Source organism: Trichosurus vulpecula, chromosome 5 (assembly GCF_011100635.1).
Source record: "Trichosurus vulpecula isolate mTriVul1 chromosome 5, mTriVul1.pri, whole genome shotgun sequence".
NCBI lineage: Eukaryota > Metazoa > Chordata > Mammalia > Diprotodontia > Phalangeridae > Trichosurus > Trichosurus vulpecula.
This window is the reverse complement of record NC_050577.1, coordinates 118739787-118759252: the sequence shown is the minus strand read 5'-3', so window position 1 is coordinate 118759252 and position 19466 is coordinate 118739787. Positions and strand designations below refer to the sequence as shown.

The 19466-nt window shown below is 41.7% G+C and overlaps 1 protein-coding gene across 6 annotated transcripts in view; it reads left to right on the top strand.

The window, feature by feature from the left end:
• Positions 1–19058, top strand: part of AHCYL2 (adenosylhomocysteinase like 2) — a 147140-nt gene extending 128082 nt beyond the window's left edge. For 3 of the 6 annotated variants that reach the window (XM_036759889.1, XM_036759887.1, XM_036759885.1), the window contains 10 exons: positions 1115–1231; positions 4732–4795; positions 5291–5379; positions 6564–6634; positions 7648–7742; positions 12191–12289; positions 13900–13968; positions 14056–14134; positions 15441–15561; positions 15952–19058. In XM_036759889.1, coding sequence (XP_036615784.1) covers positions 1115–1231; positions 4732–4795; positions 5291–5379; positions 6564–6634; positions 7648–7742; positions 12191–12289; positions 13900–13968; positions 14056–14134; positions 15441–15561; positions 15952–15958 — 811 coding nt within the window. In that variant the 3' untranslated portion in view covers positions 15959–19058. Of the gene's footprint in view, positions 1–1114; positions 1232–4731; positions 4796–5290; positions 5380–6563; positions 6635–7647; positions 7743–12190; positions 12290–13899; positions 13969–14055; positions 14135–15440; positions 15566–15951 lie in introns of those variants that run through there. The other 3 variants (XM_036759891.1, XM_036759888.1, XM_036759886.1) reach the window with 1 other exon arrangement.
• Positions 19059–19466: the final 408 nt, after the last annotated feature.

Here is a 19466-nt window from a genome sequence, read left to right as displayed (position 1 = left end):
TCAACTTTCCTGGTTTCCTTGAAACCCTACCTTCTGCAAGAGGCATTTCCAGGCCCTTTCCCTACTCTTGCCTCCCCTCTGAGATCACCTTCTATTTGCATTCTATGTATCTCATATGGATAGTTACCTGCATATTTTCTTGTTGAGGGCAGCAATTGTGTTTTTGCCTTTCTTTTTGTCCCCACCACTTAGGACTGTGCCTAGCACACAGTAAGCACTGGATAAATGCTCATCGATTGATTGATTATTCAAATTCCTGTTTTTAGATTTGTCAGAAGAGAGAGAAAATCATTCTCACAGTTCCCACTTGATAATAACATAAAATTTACCTCCTTGCGCTTCTGTTCACAGTTGTTCGTTGGCTTTGTGTTCTAATTCTGGAGGATGCAGTGATAATAGTTCACATTTAAAGTTTACAGTGTGCTTCAGTCACCCTGTGCTAAAGTTTAAGAAATGCAATCGTTATTAGCCGAATTTTACAGATAATATTCAGAGAAGTAAAGTAACTTGACTGTAGGTGCCCAGCTAGGGTCTGAGGCCAGAATAAAACCCCCTCAATAACTTAGGAGACAGAGTTTCTGTTTCCTGTTCCTCAGAAGATCACGAACTTGGAGTGACCTTGGGATTACTTCTGCTCTTTGTATTTCAGTTGTAAAGAGCAGAATCTGAAACAAAAACTAGGGAACAGTAACTTAAATATGGTACCATGGCTTATAAAAAATTACCACTTTGGGGAGCCTGTAAAATTTTGAGTCACTCCATGCTAGTAAAAAGGATAGTGTGGTCCTAGGGATGATATACTGTTTTGGAAATGGAAGTCTTTATTCTTTTTGGTTCATTTTATTATCTTGAATAAGTTTCACTTTGGTCTGCCAGTTATGAATTCCCTCATTCGTTAAACATTTGTTGTAAGACTCTGTGTCAGATACTGAGGCACATATACAAATGACTAACACATCTTCCGTGTCCATGAGGAGCTTCCAGTATGGTAGTGGAGTTTCGATAGGAGAGAGTAGTAAGTGCAGCAAAGAGGCACAGAGTGGGGATCTGTCAGGATGGAGCCCAGTGCAGTGTCCGCACAGCTCATGTTCCTCTCTTTCCCTCACCATCGCAGGCTGTACCAGTTATCCAAGGCTGGCAAGCTGTGCGTGCCAGCCATGAATGTCAATGACTCAGTCACCAAACAGAAGTTTGACAACCTGTACTGCTGCCGGGAGTCCATTCTTGATGGGTATGTTGCAGACATCTCCAGGCAATGCTTCAGTTGGCCAAGAGGGCCTCTGGGCTCCTTTTCTGAACAAAAGCTATGGGTCAAAGTCAGATCAGGTTCTGGGATTGTAAGTGCTTCATGCCTAACATTTAATAACTTAAGATTTGTGACTACTAAAGTTCTGTGTTATTTAGAAAAGTCAGTCTAGTTATTTGCTCAATCGTTGCAGCTCCCACTTTCTGTCAGGTCAGTAAGTGAAGCCCGTCCAAGAAAGCAACCACTGTTCTAGAAAGCTGTGACAGCAAGTGCTTCTAGCTTTGCACTATCACACAGCAGTCATCTGTGGCTATCTGGCAACTTTCACTGGATGCAGAGTAATTCCCAGTGGCGATTTTAAAGAATTAGGACAGCTTTCTAGCCCTGGCTGTATCTGCAGCAGCAGCAGCTGCCAAGATGTTGAGATTGAAGAAGATCCAAATTGCCATCTACAAACTCCTTTTTAAGGAGGGAGAAGTAGTTCTAGCCAAGAATGATGTCCATATGCCAAAGCACCCTGAGCTGGCAGAAAAGAATGGGCCATGAAGGCCCATTAGAGGGTATTTCAGGTATTTATGGCTCTGAGATTTCTGTCAGTTTGCAGAGAGACATTTGTATTAATACCTCACCAGTAAGAGTGTTTAGTATCTCTAGGATTATTTTCACCTCTCACCCGAGATTGTGCCTGCTGTGCTTTGAAGAAATCACCTTGGCCTGCCTTGGTGAACAGCCTGCCTGGTTTATGTGGGATGAAGGTGATGGGGACATATACAGATCAACGGCTCCTCTCCCTGCTGCTGGGTCAACCACAAAATTTAATTTAGAGCTGGATTTGGTTATAGATATAGTCAACATCGTTAATGAAAACTACAGAGATTTCTTTCGTGTTGAATAAAATTGGGAGGAAAGTATTAGGATGGCAAAGGCTGACCATCTAGAAGAGCTCATCTAGATATGGACCAAGTACCAATATGACTCATTTTTTCTTTCTTACACATCCCTCCTGACTTTCTGACCTAACTTTAGAAAGGAAGGCTCAGCTGTGCCCTGTATGAAGCAAGCTCCAGACCCTTAGCAGTGAGTCCTGAAAACTTAGCTGCTTCAAAGTCTTTCTGGCTGTGATTATTGAATGCCAGTACTTTATATAGAGCATCATTGCTGTCCTGTTTGCTTGTATTAATCAAATAGATTGAGAGATAATTGAGCACTAGGTTAGGCTTATAGATGCTCAACAGTGACAACTGTCTTTCAGATGCTCATTGGGTAGTTTATCCTGGCACAATTAAGAACCTGAAAAAAGAAGACTTTCCTGCTGAAAAGGACAGTTTTTCTAAAGAAGATAAATGCAGAAGGCAGAAAGATGAGGCAAGGGAGTTGTGTGCTCCGGGGTGCAGCCCAAGGGAAAGGGAAATACCTTCAGGCCTAGGGCTACACATCGGCCATGGGCTCCTTAGAAGGAAGGCTGTAATGACTGACTTTGCATCCAAAGAAGGTCAGCAATGGTCCCCTTTAACTTGAAGCCAGTGCCCAGTGATAGCTGAGTCTTTGGGCACATTTGAGCGCCACTATGTAGTATGCGTAAGGATGTGCCTCCCATAGCTCCAAAGGAGCCTGAAGCTGTTTATCAGTTTAAAAAAAAAACCATAGATTGGGTACTGTTATAGACGGCCCCAGGATAGATAAGCTAAGGAAAAGTTCAAGAAGAAGGGAAGCCCTTCCTGACCAGAGTCTTTGCTGTCTTTTCCTCTGACCTTGAGACATTGACTTTGTAAGATCACAAGGACCACACTGAACAGGCAAAGTCTGTTTGGAGCTGGGTGCCAATCAGGCTCCAAGATCCCAGTGGTCTTCTTCCCCTTCTACTTCCCCTTGCAATGCTTTTTGGGGGTCCTGTAGTGGGATCACCAACACCTGCATGAGGAAGGAAAAGTTTGATGTTACTTGATAACATCATAAGCATAAGAGACTCAAAGAGATAAACTCATCAGCGTGATTTGTGAATTTCCCTTGCTGATGACTGGTACCTGGGACCACCGTATTCCTCCATGAGTAGTGTTACAGACCAACTTAATTTTCCTTTATTAGGGTAACAATAATTTATGTGCACTTAATATCTACAACATACAGGACATTTTGTGTTAAATGCTGTAGGGTAAAGGCATGACAGGTATAATCCCTAGCCAGTTTCTACCTTCTAAATAAGATAGATAAATAAACAGACAGAAAGACAACATGAAGATATATGGTGAAGAGTGCTTTGGACACAAGTCCAACATATCCTTCAGACTAGTTAGGGAAAGCCTCTTTAAAAAGATGGACTCAGATTCTAAACTGAGGCCTCAGTAGGCTTCAGTGTATACTGCTAATATCTACTCAGAGAATTTGGTAATTATAGGAACCAGTACCATGAAGAACCATAAATCAAAGAGATGGCATATAGCACAGATAAATGCATTCAAGAGAATCAACCTCAGAAAAATCTCACTGTCTAGAAGTCAAGATTTTTCTGGCATGGTTCAAAGTTCCTCTCCACCCTAAATAGACAGCTTATCCTCTTGGAGTCCTATGAGATCAGTTGTCCAGTCTGATACTACTGATTCATTTATCAAAAGAAGTCTTTGCTTTTTCATTTTAAACCAACAAGCCAAAAGAACTCTTTTGATCCTTAAACCCGTGTTTTCTTTTGTTTAATTCTTTCCTAAAGGGGATAGGGTAGGGGGAAAGTAGAGGAGAAGGGATACAATTTTCTTTTTTTTTTTTAATTAAATTTTTTTCAATGAACAAAAAAATATTTTCTTTCTCTTTCACTTCTCCCCTTTCGCTTTATCAAATGAGGTAACACGTATAAAGTGCTTAGCACAGTGCCTGGTGCATGGTAGGTGCTATGTAAATGCTTATTCCTTTCTTCTTCCCCTCCTCTCTCCCATCATTGAGAAAGCAAGAAAAACAAAGCACTTGTGTCAAATGTGCATAGGTATGCAAAACAAATTTCTGCATTGGCCATGTCTAAAAAATACCTCTATTTGTTCCCTGAGTCCATTGCCTCTCTGTTAGGAGGAAGATAGAATGTGGTTTTTGCGGGGGAAGGGGGAGGTGTCATTAGTCTTTTGGAATTGTGTTTGGTCATTGAATTGATACAGAGTCCTCAAATCTCTCAAAGCTGTTTGCCTTTACGTTGTTGTTGTTATTGTACAAATCGTTCTCCTGGTTCTACTCACTTCATTCTGCATCAGTTTATACAAGTCTCCCCAGGGTTCTCTGATATAATTCCCTTCGTCATTTGATACCTCAGATTAGTTTTTATGGGACTTCTCTCTCTGAGACTTGAAATAAAAGTTTTTTCTTGAGGCGTTCAAAATTTGATTCCTTTCTAAATTTTACAAAGACCTACAGTGCCAGCTGAGAAAATGTAGTCTGGCACAGAGGGACAAACAAGGCAGGCAGCAGGTGTTCTAATGCCTAATTGATACTTTTCCTTCCCCCAGGCTTAAAAGGACAACAGACATGATGTTTGGTGGGAAGCAAGTGGTAGTCTGTGGCTATGGAGAGGTAAAATTGAGTCTTTCACAGAACTGATAATTCAATGTATTTATCTAAAAACTGGTCCAGATTGTACATATTAGGGATGGTCTAGGTGTGGGTCAGAGTATTCCTCCACTTCCATCTTTAAGCCTGGAATGTTATTTTAGAGACCGTCTAATTAGAATACAATTTGTTGTATTCTCTTTGCAATTTACCATCTTCTCTCATCTTGAATTTCTGACTTGTTCTTGTCCCACTGTTTGTGATGTTCTTTTAGCTTGTGTTTTGAATGCAGTTCGTGAGTGTGGGTGTTTTTGTATATATGAATGTGTGAGGCAAGAGGCTGCAGAGGTGTTTCTGAAATGGCATTCATCTCTGTTTTCTTTTTCCTCCCCCAAGCATGGATCTTTTCAGTGAAATTCCTGGGGGTGGTCGTAGGGGGCTGCAGGAATTTCGCCAAGACTTTGAGAAACTGCCTCTGTGATTGAGTTTCTTTTCACTTGTCTTTGGTCTTCTTTTTAGGTGGGGAAAGGGTGCTGTGCTGCCCTGAAGGCCATGGGTTCCATAGTGTATGTGACTGAGATTGACCCCATCTGTGCCCTGCAGGCCTGGTAAGCATTGGGGAGGAGCCTTGGGTTCTTGACATTTCCCATTCTCCCCCAGCCCCGCCCCCCCCCCCCAAAAAAAAAATCTTGGCTTTAATCTAACTAGGACCAAGAAAGAAATTTTCTTTGGTTCCCATGCATCTCAGTCCCTGACAGCTTCTAACAAGAACAGGTACCCTTTAAGATGACAAGATGACATGTGGCATTGCCCAGGCTAATCTGTTCAAGAGTTTGCAGCCATGTGATGATTATAGCATGGAAGGTCTAGGCTAAAATTTAGAATTTCTGTGGAAATGGAACAGAGAAGATACTGCTCAGACTCAGAATGTAAAAAAGCTGTTTTCCTTCTCATGTTCAGCCCTTGCTGTTTTAGTAACAGTGTTTGCCTTCTTGTCCTTCGTGTGTGTGTGTGTGTGTGTGTGTGTGTGTGTATGTGTGTGTGCGTGCATGCGCGCACGTGTTTAAAATAGCTTTATTTTTACAGAGATCCAAATTTTCTCCCTCCCAACTCCTCTTCCCTTCCCCCAATTGAGGCAAGAAAAATAAAACCCATATTACAAACATGTAATCAAGTAAAACATTCTTGTATTGGCTATGTCCAAAAAAAAATTCCTCTATCTATCTGCATTCTGAGTCCATCAGCTCTTTAACAGAAAGTAGATAGCATATTTTATCGCGAGTCCTCTGGAGTTGTGGTTGGTCTTTGTATTGATCAGAGTTTCTAAGTCTTTGAAAATTGTTTGTCTTTACAGTGTTGTTGTCTAAGTAGAGGCATCTGGGGTAGAGTGGGTTAGTGAAGCTGTAATCTATTCTGGTTTCTATAAGTGAAGGCTCAGCCATATGAAAGGACTTGCTACTCTATAATGCTCCAACATGAATTATAAGACCAACAGCACCCTGAAATAGAACAAAGATCCATGTCTGACTGCCACCCCTTCCCCACCAAAGTTCTTGAAACCAACTCTTGATTCCTCACTATTTGGAGGAAATACATCTCACAAGATCTTTTTTCTATGCTATGTATCCTGAGAAGATATTATTCCTAGTATTAGAAATAACCCAGGCATATCAAGAAAACCTAATAGGGAGACTTGGGATTAACTTTGGAGTTGCTGTGCAATTAGTGTGTCCCCTTTTTCTTTTCCCGCTCCTGCCTCCTTGGATTAAGTACTTGGGTTTTATCTTCACAGCATGGATGGATTTCGACTTGTAAAACTGAATGAGGTCATCCGGCAGGTGGACATTGTCATCACTTGTACAGGTATGACTGTGACAACAGAAATGGGTGGGGTTAAGGAGCATGTCAGGAGCAAAAGTAATGAAACTTAGTAAAAATATTCTAGGCCAACTAAAAAATACATGTCAGAGCGAAGGGTCCCTAGAACCCATAGCTCATTAATTTTCCAGCCTCCTTGGAGGATATAACCTAAGGTGTAGCTTTGGTATAAACTGCCTCTGCAGGGCTTCAGCTTAGATAAACTCAGAAAGAGAAGTACACTCAGGGGCTTCCTTAGGGTGCATGAAGGTATTTCCTTGAGTGATAACCTCACGCAAGGGTGAAGGAAGGAAGAGGATCTCTTTACAAATTTTTACCTGGGGTTCCAGAATTTAAATTTGTGCCCCTCATTTTATGCCAGCCCCCGCCTCACCCCCCTGCCCCCCACCTCATTCATCCCCAACAACAGCCATGGATTTCCTTTTCATTTGGCCCCAGTGATGAAGGCAGCAGGGTACAGAGAAAAGAAGACTTACTCTGAAGTAAGAAGACTTGCGTTCAAATCCCAACAGTTTATAACCTCGGTGACCAAAGCAAGACATTGACTGTCCCTGGGTCTCAGTTTCCCCAGCTTTAAAATGAGAAACCTTCTGAGGTCCTTTCCAGATCTACATCAATGATTTTTCCATCATGGCAACATCAAGGCAGAGTTGTTCATAGTTGGGAGAGAAAAGGAACCAATCTGATTAGCTCCCAAATGCCTCAAAAGAGATGAATTTTAAGTTTTGGAAGGAAGACAGAAGAAGAGCAGGCCTCATTTTCCTTCATTCAGTCCATGTATCTTTTTTCTTCCTTGTAGTAAAACTACATGCTATAGAAATACTGATAGTCTCATTCACAACTCAGTAGGTCTTTGAAATTTCAACTTCAAACAGCCCAAGTATGTAAAAAGATAGATATGTCTTTGTAGCCTCAGGAAAAGCTAGAGGAGGGGAAAAGATAATGAGAAGCTGTACCTGCTTCATGCTTCTTACTCATTGCCTAAATTTCTTTTTAAGGTAATAAGAATGTGGTGACAAGAGAACACTTAGACCGAATGAAGAACAGCTGCATTGTTTGCAACATGGGACATTCCAATACTGAGATTGATGTGGTAAGATACGTACCGGTCCCCTTCAGTTGGGTGACCTTCTCTGCTTTCTCCCAAGGGCCGACACTGCAAACCTGGGAAAAGGGAGAGACAAAGGTCCTTGTGCATCCTTAGTGGAGATGACCTGATTGGCTCTCCTACATTGAGTTTACTTGCAAACTTGTGCTTTTTAATGTTACAAGGTTTCTTTCCAACTTAAGTATTTCACATGGGAGCTTTTTCCCATCACATACTTGAGACTTCCATCTCTATTCCTGTAGATGTAGAACTTGGAAGGTGCTTAATCATTTTGGCACTTTGACCTTTAGCCTATTCAGTCACCCTCTAGAAATTTTCTCTTTACTATGTTAACTAGGCCTCTACATATTTATAACCATGATGGTATTACTTTCTGCATTGTATTTTCATCAGACCTGGAAAATGTGTCATCCTGGTCCTCTTTCTTCACCATTCATCCTAATTATGTTTACTCAGACATGGCACCAGGTCTCACTGTTTTATTCATAATGGTGAATTAGGAGATGCCATATACTTATTTCCAAACTTGTCACAGCCAGTGAAAGTATAACTTTCACTCTGACTTTAAATTCTTATTGCATGTTTCTTCCATAGTTGTATTACTCTGTGGGTAGCTGACTCAGGAAAAACTCTCATCACCACTGAGGTACTCTGATTACCCATCAGTATTGCCTAGCAAGGAATTATTGATGTATTAAGAGTCCTTCTCTCTAACAGTTAGATAATATCTTCTTTGTTCAGGTTGCTTTGTATTACTCTCTTCTCTGCTCATTGGTCATTAAAAAGATAATAAAAATAGCTGGAAAAACATTTTACCAAGCCTTATTTCTGTCTCTGGGGTGCCTAAGTGGTACAGTTCCACTGAAGTCACCCATCATGTTCCAATTATTAATTTGGTTGGTTTGATTTTCTTGCTAGTTTGTTTTGTGTGCCACATAATTCCTTTGCTAAAAGGTCAGATAATTAAATTTCCAAATCTCCTCATCTTTCCTCCTAACACCAGCCCCACAAAACACAGGAAGCTCATATACCATATTAGCCCTTACTAAATTCCTTCCCAAATCATTCTGGTTAGCTATTCCCCAGATGAGAAGTTCCCAAAAGGAGGGAGTAGTCTTTACCTGAATCCTTTTAGGAAATAATTCAGTCAGGTGAGGAGAAAGGAGTTCTTTGAAATCCTTAAGAAGTTTCCAGAACAGTTCCATGAGATGATAGTTAAATGTGAAGAAATTGAGACAGACTAAGTGAGAGATGCTCGCTATAGTGGGAAGAATGCAGAAACTTGGATTTGAATCGCACCTCTGACTCTAAGTAACTGTGACCACAGGGGAGTCAATTAACCTCTCTTAGCCTCCTTGTGGGATAACTCTACCCATGGTACCTACTTTACAAGGGTTTTGTGAAAATCAAATTAGATAATGGATGTAAAGTGCTTTGCCCCTCCTCTAACTTTTCCTGAGGCCACAAAGACAGATCTGTTTTTTAAATATTTGGGTTATTTACAGAACAGCTATTATTGTTGCTTAAGGCTAGCCTTGAATTATTCAAAGATCTCTGACCAGATCATAGGTTTCCTTCAAGGTTCTTTCCAATATACCCCTCTGATACAGCCTTAGTCTCCTGGAATTTTTCTTCGTGTTTAGCCTCATAGGGTTTCCACCAAATTGAAAAAAATGCTAGGACCAGATATAGTTTTCCTCTGCAAACCTAAACCAGAATATAAACAGCCTCTTAAAGTAAAACATAGGGTAATTACCTGCTGGTTTGGAGGGTACTACCTTACCAACAATAAATAGATATTGTGCCAGCTTCCCTATTTTTTGCCTTGATACTTTAGTCCCTTCCCAGTAATTGACTTACAAGGGAAATTTCGTTTGGTTTTTTTTTTTACATCATTTTGAAAAATTTATTGTGAAATATGGTGAAAGGTAATGATTTAAGCTTAATTTTTCTTTTTGGTTTTCCCAAGAATTCTTATAAAATAGAGTTTTTTACTTGCTTTTTATAGGTTTTCAGGGTCTATCAAACACTAGATTATAGAGTTCTGATGTTTCAGATTTTCTCTTTTTTAAATTAAAAACGTATTCACCATTCAAAATCATAAAAGCTTTATTTATTCCACAATGCTAATTTATTTCTACTATATACTATTAATATTAGTATCTCTACATAGCTGGAGAAGGTTATTTTCACAGAAAAGGGATATTCTCATTAAGTTGTGATAGTCTATTGAAACATACTTCTCCCATATAGGAATATACCTGCCAAATGGAATGAAATACTCATGTCAGTGGGTTTAAGCGTCCTCTCATCTGCTCATTTGACTTTTTTCTGATGTCTGCTCTATATTTTGGGGTTTGACTACTATGAATAATTGCTATTGCTCTCCTAACCTGGAGGTTCTCTGGACCTGCTAGCTGGGCAAGCTTGTCAGGAGGTAATTGGGCTGTGTAGGGTTCATTCTAGTTCTTTTATAAAATAAAGAACTGGTACGCTCTCAGTAGTCCAACTGTGTTTTACTGTAATTGATTATAATATAAAAATGTTTTTAGTTAATGTTGGCATGGGTTGGTTCATCCCATGATATATATATAAAGGAAAGAAATATTCACCTGGATGCAAGGTTCATTAGATTATACTTCTGCCTGTGTATATACAATATGATGCTCCATATGCTTCACATTCTAAATCTATGATTAATATGTCAGAAGGACTGAATAATAATGATTCTTGATGGAGAAATTGCATTTCTGAAGAGCTCTGCTTATGCTCTCTGAGTATTTTGTGACTTTTGCCTCACCGGGGTATAATAAAAATCATTTTATAGAAGTTGGAAAATATAATAAAATGTAGAACTGGCAAGATGAAAATCTGGTGGGGAGCTTAGAGCCCCTAAAGTTCAAGCATCAGAATGTTTAGGAAGAAAGCAAACAAAAACAATTGAAATGCCAGAGTTTTCAAGTCATTCCAGAGCACTTAACAGGGTACCAGTCAACAAGTATTTCGGAAGAGACAGGTTATGGTTGAGCAGATCTCAGAGGCCACGGCTGTAGCCTACTTGTCTCTAACTTGCTATTGAGTTTTGTTTTGTTTGGGCCAAGATTGTGCTTCTACCAATGTAGGTGAGCAGCTTCCCACAACTTAGAGTGTTAAAGAGTTGCCTGGAGCACCGAGAAATTAAGTGACTTACCTAGGGTCACACAGCCATTGCGTGCCAGGTGTAAGACTTGAAGCAAGGCTGGCTCTCTATCTACTATGTCCTAGTGCCTCCGTTTCCTTTTAATAATCCATTTAATAAATGTATACTAGTATCCAATACTAATAGTATTATTTTCAAGTCGATTTACATTGTTGTTTTACACAACTCATCAGGGTAATAAATTCCATGTTTATTACCCACTGGCTTGTCTTAAATAAACTTTTACTTAGGGTAATATACTTGTCAAATGGACCAAAATACTGGACCTTTTTTTTTTTTTTTAAGATAGGCCTTTTATATCCTGACTGCTGGAACAGTGGGTAGTTTGGGACAGAGAGATTTCTTCCCCTTGTAGTTTTCATCTTTGTCTTATAGGAGGAAGATAGTACAGAGCAGTTGTAGAAAAGAAAATTCTATTATCTTGAGTCTGTGCGAGTGTGTTTTGAAATGATTGCTTTTGCTAATGAACTGTGTTTTTTTTTCTCATTCTCTGAATATACAATATACAGATATCAAGAGTGAGCTACAGAGAGTTTTACTCCATCATTGAGCAGTTTTTCTAAGGGCAGCCTCATATCTACACTTTAGGTCATGGAATGTGTATGTGTATGTTTCACACACAGAGGTAGATAGATAGATAGATGACATAAAAGTAAAGGGGGGACCCATCATCTCTTCAACGTTCGATCCCAGGATAATGGGACATGGGGACAGAGGTGTGAGCCACAGCATGCTATATGCAGGATTCTTAGCTTTCTCTAATTCCACCATTTTATTCCATTCCAGTTTCTTCTTCCATGTCCCCTCAGGACTTACGTATTCAGGCTGCACTATACTAATTGCCCTTGTTTGCGTGTTGCTTGTAAAGTGTTCTTAAGGGTTTTTTTTTCCACACGTGTGTGCATTCCGTCTCCAACTAAATTGTAAGCTCCCTCGATGCAGAAACGTCGTCTCTGGTTTCTTTTGTGTATTTCATAGTGCTTCAGACTGTTCTCAGAAGAGAGTGGAGTCTCAGTATTTTGGGGGGTGTGATAAACTGAGTGAGCTCTCACTGGGCCTAGATTTAATCTCCTGAAAAAGAATAGTCCCAAGCAGCCTAGGATCGGTCCTCCCTATCTGGCGTAGTGGTGGGTCCTTCACCTTGCAATTTGAAATGCTCCTTCCCCTTGCTGCCTTTCCATCCGCAGTGGTGGGACTTGCTTTACTAATGGGATGTTTCCTTCACGTGTTCCAGGCAAGTCTGCGTACCCCAGAACTGACCTGGGAGCGGGTGAGATCTCAAGTTGATCATGTAATCTGGCCAGACGGAAAGAGAATAGTGTTATTGGCAGAGGTAAGCAAGCCTGGAGACAGAACAGTGGTATAAGAGCTGGGCTAGACCCGGCAAAAGGCTTCAATGACTCCTTCCAACCCTCAGAAAGACAAAATAATTGTAAGGAAGGAGTGTTTTCCCTAAGACCACCACCTTCGTTCACCCTTTCCATAGTGCCAGTTTCTTAAGTCAGAAATTTAACTACTTTACCTATGCCTTGTATTTCTAATTGTGAAAGGCCTCTTTTCATTCAGCAATTAAGAACCTATTCTGGTTCCCACTTTTCACCAATTATCCTGTCTCCTCCTGTCACTCTGTAGGTTGAGTCAGACGGTGACTATTGCCATGGAAAGAATTAATGGATAGAACCAAAGCTACTTTGTGAGATGCTCTCAAAGTGATAATGTCATTTGTGGGAAGGTTTAAATTGTTTTAGTGAACACAAAGGGTAGATATTCTTGGCTGTTACCAAGGCTACACTGGGCAGGCTTGATCTTCTATCTCACCCCTGCACCTGTAGCACCATTCAATATAAGGAGGCTGAAAGTTAAGTTAAATATTTATTGGTTGATTGATTGATAATTCCCTGTCGTGGGCCCTGTCCATTCCAGTGTTAGTTCATTCTCCTCTCTGTCCCCTGTATTCCCAGGCCAGTGCTCTCCCTCTTACCTTCTTGACCCCTTTTCCCCCTAGCATTAGACTCCTGTCTGCTTTACTGTTACTTCTTCAGCCTGTTCTGAATCTTGTTTGCTCTGGATACTCTAGGCAATAAATAGAGAAGTAGCAAGGAGTATTATAGCCACTTCCCTGTATTTTCACTTTACAAAGTTCTACATGCTTAATGTTGTCATTGTCATTCAAAAAAATAAATTTTAGAACACTGATATCTATAGACTCAAAAATCTGGAAATATGGAAGTTTGGGGGCTCTTTTCCCTTCTTAGTCCAACCTCATCTGATCCTACCTTCCTGAGTAAAATAAAGTCTTTGTAAGGAGGCTTTACCTATTCTTCACAAAATGAGTGGAGTGCAGAATATTTAAATCTGTACCTTTGATGTTGCTTTGACGTCAGCTCCCTGTCTGGTGACTTATTTCTAGTTGGCTTAGGAAGGCCCACCTAGCAATTTTGAAGACAAAAGCAAGCATTGCAATTTTTCCTGACTTTAATGCTCAGAGTTGAAGAGAAAGGTTGTGAAGCTTCCCAGGAAACAAAGTGGGATGGGGGGAAGGGATTTCTGGCACATCTACTCCCTACAAGTATCCATTCTAATAGTCACACTCCCCTTAGACTCAGCAGGACAATGGAAGAAGATGGTGGGAAGGCAGCTTTTTAAGAAAAAAGCTTTCCAGAGTGTCTGGAGCCCTTTTTACCTTCATTTCTCTGCCCAGATTTATTTTAGTAGTGCTCTTAAACAACATTTAATCAACAAATGGGTTTTTTTTTTAGTATATATCCCGGCATAGTGCTTAGTATTGTGCCAGGTTACAAACAAGTCTCCTTTTCCTCTTCGCTCAGTTAGTTGTGAAATAATTGTCTGTGGCTAGTCTTGCCCCTTTCTTCACTCTTCAAAGATATGACTCTATAGTAAGGGAGGTTGCCCCAAAACATATATATCTCCATTGCTCCTTAGGGCCGCCTGCTGAACCTGAGCTGCTCAACAGTGCCTACATTTGTGCTCTCCATCACTGCCACTACTCAGGTGAGGCCAACAGAGTGAAGGATGGGATGGGATCCCAGGCCTGCTAGGAGTGCTTAGGTGATCACCTTCTCTCTGCTTTATTTCCAGGCTCTGGCTTTGATAGAGCTTTACAATGCCCCTGAAGGACGCTATAAACAGGATGTCTACCTGCTGCCCAAGAAAATGGGTAAGGATGAGCCCCCTCCAGCGCAACCCTGGATAAAGCAGCCTCAAGGAAGGAGATGAAGCAGTATCTGGGTGGCCAAGCACCTCTTCATGGATGGACCAGAGGAGAGTTAGAGCCAAGCAGGGCTCCCTTAATTCTGCTCTAGTTAGGTCATTGAGATGCCCCATTCTTCATTGTGTGCCTCCATGATAGTGTCAGAGAAGGGCAAAGAGGTGGGAGGTTTTGTGGTAGGCAGATTATTTTCTGTTGCAACAGCCTTAAAGAGAAAAAAGAGATGCTGGCCACCTTTAAGTGATTCTTGTGTCACCTCTGCTTTGCCTCCTTTCTCCTGGGCTCCTGATCGCCCTAAACCAAGCCCCTTTCTGACTAAACATCTCACCTTCCCACCCCCCAACTCCCACTTCAGTCTGTATGGTGATTTAGCACCTTCTCATTGTCAGTGTTCTATAGGAGAAACAGAAACTTTATTTTCTTGTCATATTTCTTGTCATTTTCTTGTCTTATTTCTCAAGCACCTAAAGACATTCAGTATTTTTCTAGGCTGCTGAGGTTTAAGTGAAGAAGTAAGTCAAGAAATGGTTTTGCTTTTCTCTGCTCATCCCTACAAACAGTTGCCCATAGATTAGTTGATAATATATTACTGTCTTAAGCAGTCTGAAGTGATGGAGAACTAAAGACAAAGGCTCTATCCTCAGTTTGTGATCTGGTTGGGGTGACCAGATGAATGATGAAATGACGTGAGCAGCATACATGGACATGCAGGTCTGTCCTACATGGTACATGTGCAATAAGGAACTTGGAGCAGGGTCACTTGGAGCCTTTATCTTTCCTCCCAGTTTTTCCTCCGAAAACTCCCCAGGATCATTTCCTTGATTTAACGAAAGGGGAAACAGGCTCATAGTGCCACCAAATGACCCAGAGCTATTCATCAGGCCCAGAACAGGATGGACATTTGTGCTCAGGCTCCTCAAGCTCCTTGATTCAGTCTCTTTGTTAGTTCCTGCACCTCCTCCATTTCTCTAGATGTCAGCACCTTCCTATAGTTGGCTCTCTCAGTCTTAGGAACAAAGGTATTAACTAGTAGCATTGGAGGCTGAGTCGAGTCTGAAAGCCACATACTCCCATCTGAGTAGTAAAAGGAAGATGAGAAAGGATGAGGGGTTAGGAGGGATGTTATAACAGTATGGAGAAGAATCTTTAACTCAGCCCCAGAAACTATAGTATTCCTGTCCCTAGAATTGGGTTGGAAGGGGTGATTGGGAAGCAGAGGTCCAAACTTACATCCTGGTTCTGGGGCCCATTCCAGATGAGTATGTGGCAAGTCTTCATCTGCCCACCTTTGACGCGCACCTGACAGAGCTGACAGATGAGCAGGCCAAGTACCTGGGCCTCAACAAAAATGGACCCTTCAAACCTAACTACTACAGGTGATTTGGGCTCCCCAGGGTATAGGGAGGTCTTTGGGAAACCCCTGGGTGGGTGAGGAAGAGACAGTCCTTAACCTTCTCTGCTAGACTTTGATAACTCTAAATGGGGCACCTGCAGCATGCACTGATCCAAGGCTTTCCCTGTGCAGGGGCACCCTGCGGGTCAGTGCTCCCAGTACTAAATCCCTGGTCACCCTCCATTTCTCTGTATAGAGAAGACTGGATCATTTCCTCTGGTATGACAAGGAGCCCCAGATAAGATTTGGGTCATTTGGGAGGAACCCTTTTATCTAATTTCTGTTCAAGTCTCTGCTTCCCCATTTTTTCAAGCAGGCAGACTGCTTCCACTACCTGATAGCCTCATCATCTCTTGTTTCTTTTTCCCTCTAGATATTAAGTTCCTGTAACTGAAGCCAGAAGATGTTTTAAGGAACAGGACCCCAATTCTTTTCTCCTCTACTGTACAGGACAAAACCCAACAAGCTGCTTCCCTGGTCAGAGCCTCCCGCCACGCTCACCCCATAGACCATGTGTTAGATTATTTATTTATTAAAAACTAGAATCCTGTGCCCTCAGCCTCAGCCCATGGTGTGGTTACTGCCCTGAGGGCTGTGAGAGCCACAGAGGATGGGCTGGGAGGAAGGAAGAAAGGGAGTGGGGCACACCCCCCCCCCCCAACCCACCCCTCTGCATCTTCAGCATCATTCTCCATTAGTTTTGAGTTTTTTGTGACAGCCATGTGTCTGTTGTCTAGGGTATCATTACCATTCAGGGATTCCAGAGTCTTTGTCCCTTAGGGCTTTTTGAGGGGAGTTTTGGGACAGATCTTCAGTAGCTGACCCTCTTATCCTTCCCCAGGTGAAGCCTCTGGAATGCCACTCAATCAGCATGGCCCCAGGGCCTCAGCCTTGGCCAGCACTATCACTGCCTTCTCTGACAAAGCTATTGAGGGGGAAGGGTGACAGCTTCAGTGAACCCCACAAATATTCAGCTATACCTGCCTCAACTGGGGGTCCCCTTCCTTATCCAAGACTCCTTATATGTTTATGCCCATTTGGACATTGATTCTCAGGAGACTGTGCCTCCATGACTTTCTCAGCAGCTCTGGTATTGCTTGGATTTTTTTTTTAAACCAGCTTTCCAACTCAACCAAAGCTCTGTTCACGAAGTGGGAACCAAATCCGCAAGGGTCTGTCACTCTGTTCTCATGCCATATGGCTAGATAGCATCTCAGGAAGCCCCCTAGGCAAAATTGGAATAATCTTGGAGGAGAATTTGTAAGACTCTGTTTCTCCCCATCTTCTTGTTGCTGCCCAGAATTGCCTCTGAGATTGAGCAAAGAAAGAATATGCATTCCTCAGGCAGCTCAAGTGTGTTTGGAGTTCAGAAATGGAACAGGCTCCCAGGCCTGCAGCTTAGCAAATTTGGGACACCTTCTAAAGGGGCTGAGAATTCCTGTCTCCTGCAGGATTTCCAGTTTGACTAACTGGCTGAGCTGTTTTCTAAGTATCACTGGGCTTATATGTCCAGGGGATCACAGCTAATTTGACTAGTTTTACTTCATCAAACATTTATCCCTGTGGCCATTACCATTGATGGAGCCAAGATCCAGTTTCTCTGCTGTCTCACTTGTGTCCTTTCTTCTCTGCTGAAATATCTCTGCCTATTCTCTTCCTTCCCTTTTCCCACCGCCAGTCCCACTTATATCTAAAAATCCTATATTGTCTATTATCCTTTGTGGTTTCTGGGACAACTCTAATATCAAGTAGAATTTATTAAGATAAGCATCCTGGGACTCTGTAACTCATTCCATTGTTAGATTCAGCTTTGGTTCTTCTCTGGAAGTGCCTAATGCTGGTACTGGTCTGGACTGGGGCTGAGTCTTGCAAGTCTCTGGCTGGTCTGAAGGAACCCAGAGAGACCAGATAGATTCCAAGGATTAATGTTGGATCTAGGATAGCCCCAGCTATCTTTGACTACTTGGGAACTTCAGTCCTACCTGAAAGCTACTATAAACCATTTGGTTTTAGAACATCATCTGGACAACTGCTGGTCCTTCAGATCAGATTTGACCCAGGTCAGGTTTTCCAGGGCTACACTAAAGGAGTTCTCTAGCCCTACTCCACCCCTTCAGGCCTTACCTAGTCTTCATCTTTTACCCTCAGGGCCAGCCTGGAAGTGACCTTACATTTGGGGATATGGAGAGGAGAGGTTTAGATAAGTGACCATTCGCCTCAGTAAAATATATTTGCTAGGTTCTAATCCACAAACCCTGGTCCTTAAGAGTGCTATCAGTAGTTGTTGGAGAAAGCCCACTTATGCTGTTGGTACTTGAGGGTGTTTCATCTGAATCCTATTTCACTTCCCTCTAGGTAAAATCATAAATGTCTAGATTCTTCAGCAGGCAGTTCCTTTTCTCCTGCTCCACTATACCCCTCCTCTTCTACTCATTTTTATGCTTCATGGGTACTTCTTGGTCCCATCTCCTAGACAGAGCAGATTCTATCAGTCAGGTACCTTGGACTCTGATATTCCCTTGAATCAGAAGCCCCAGCCTACTGTTCTCCAGGGCCTGGCTCTTTATGTATCCCTGTACCTGGAACCTAAAAGATCATGGCCTACCCAATTTGTTAAAGGAGCCCACTGTGTTATATATTGCTTTAGATGAGTAAGGTGGTACCCTGGGTTCCCGGGTTAAGTGGCAAATGCTATCACCCAAAGGAGTGTGAGTTTTAGATAACCTGTCTTAACTTCTCTTGGAGCTGTGGCCCATTCTCCCCAGACAGAAACCAGGAATAGGGGCCCTTAGTTTTGAGTCTGGAAGTTCCCTGTGTTATCTACCTTGAGTTTGGGACCTGTCAGATCATTGCCCAATTGTCTGGGAACAGGAGAAGGAGCTACTTGTTCTGTGTCTGGCTCCAGCATGTCAGAGGTGCTGTTCTCATCATTAATCTTACTGATTCTTAGCCCTTACTTTAACTTCTATGTAGATATTTATATATTTTTTTTAAATAAGAAAAATAAAACTGAATGTCCCGCCTCCCCCTCCCACTTCTGAGCACAGCTCTCCATAGCCACACACTCCTATAAAGCTTTTTCCACTGCTGGCTTCTCCCTCAACAGATCCAGAATTGCTGCTATGCTCCTATGGTTGTCTCAGCATTAACTCTGTCATGATTTTTAAAAAGAAATCAAAATGCATTGTTGCATAAAGCTTTTTAATTAAAAAATTAGGAAGGGAAAATAGGTAACACCAGCAAATTAATTATATGTGGACAAGTCATTCAATTCTGAACTCAATATATATACATATATATAAATATATACTTATATATCACATAAAATAATCATCTAATTCTTATTGTCATTCTACTAAAAGGAAATAAAATCTCTGAGGATCTATCATTCCAAAAGACTGTTGGAAATCTTCATGTTTGAGTGATTATATTAGATCAGCAATAACTACTCTGTAATCGAAAAACACAAATAAAATGTTCCTAAATCGATCTAGTCCTCTGAGTGGATTCACTGCTGCTGTCATAGGAATCTGACCCAGATGAGAGAGATCTCTGGGCAGAAAATGGAAAGACTGAAACTTCTATCAACAGTTGGGCCAAGTTCTATTAGCCTAGGGGTCCTGCCTGTTTCTCACCTCTCCTTAACCTTTGGAGTTCAGAATTATAGGTGTGGAGGTCAGGGCTTTGCCCATCTAAGCCAGAAGGAAAGCGCTAATATCCCTAAGACATAAAGCCTGAGGGGAAACCGCTGCTCCCCAGCTGCAAATTGCATCTTCCTCCTCCCATTTTCTTAGAGCACTTGGTCTGGATCTGTTCTTTGCCTTTATTACATTCTGCTACTTCTATTACAAGTCATGTCCCCCTTTTAGATTGTAATCTCCCTGAAGG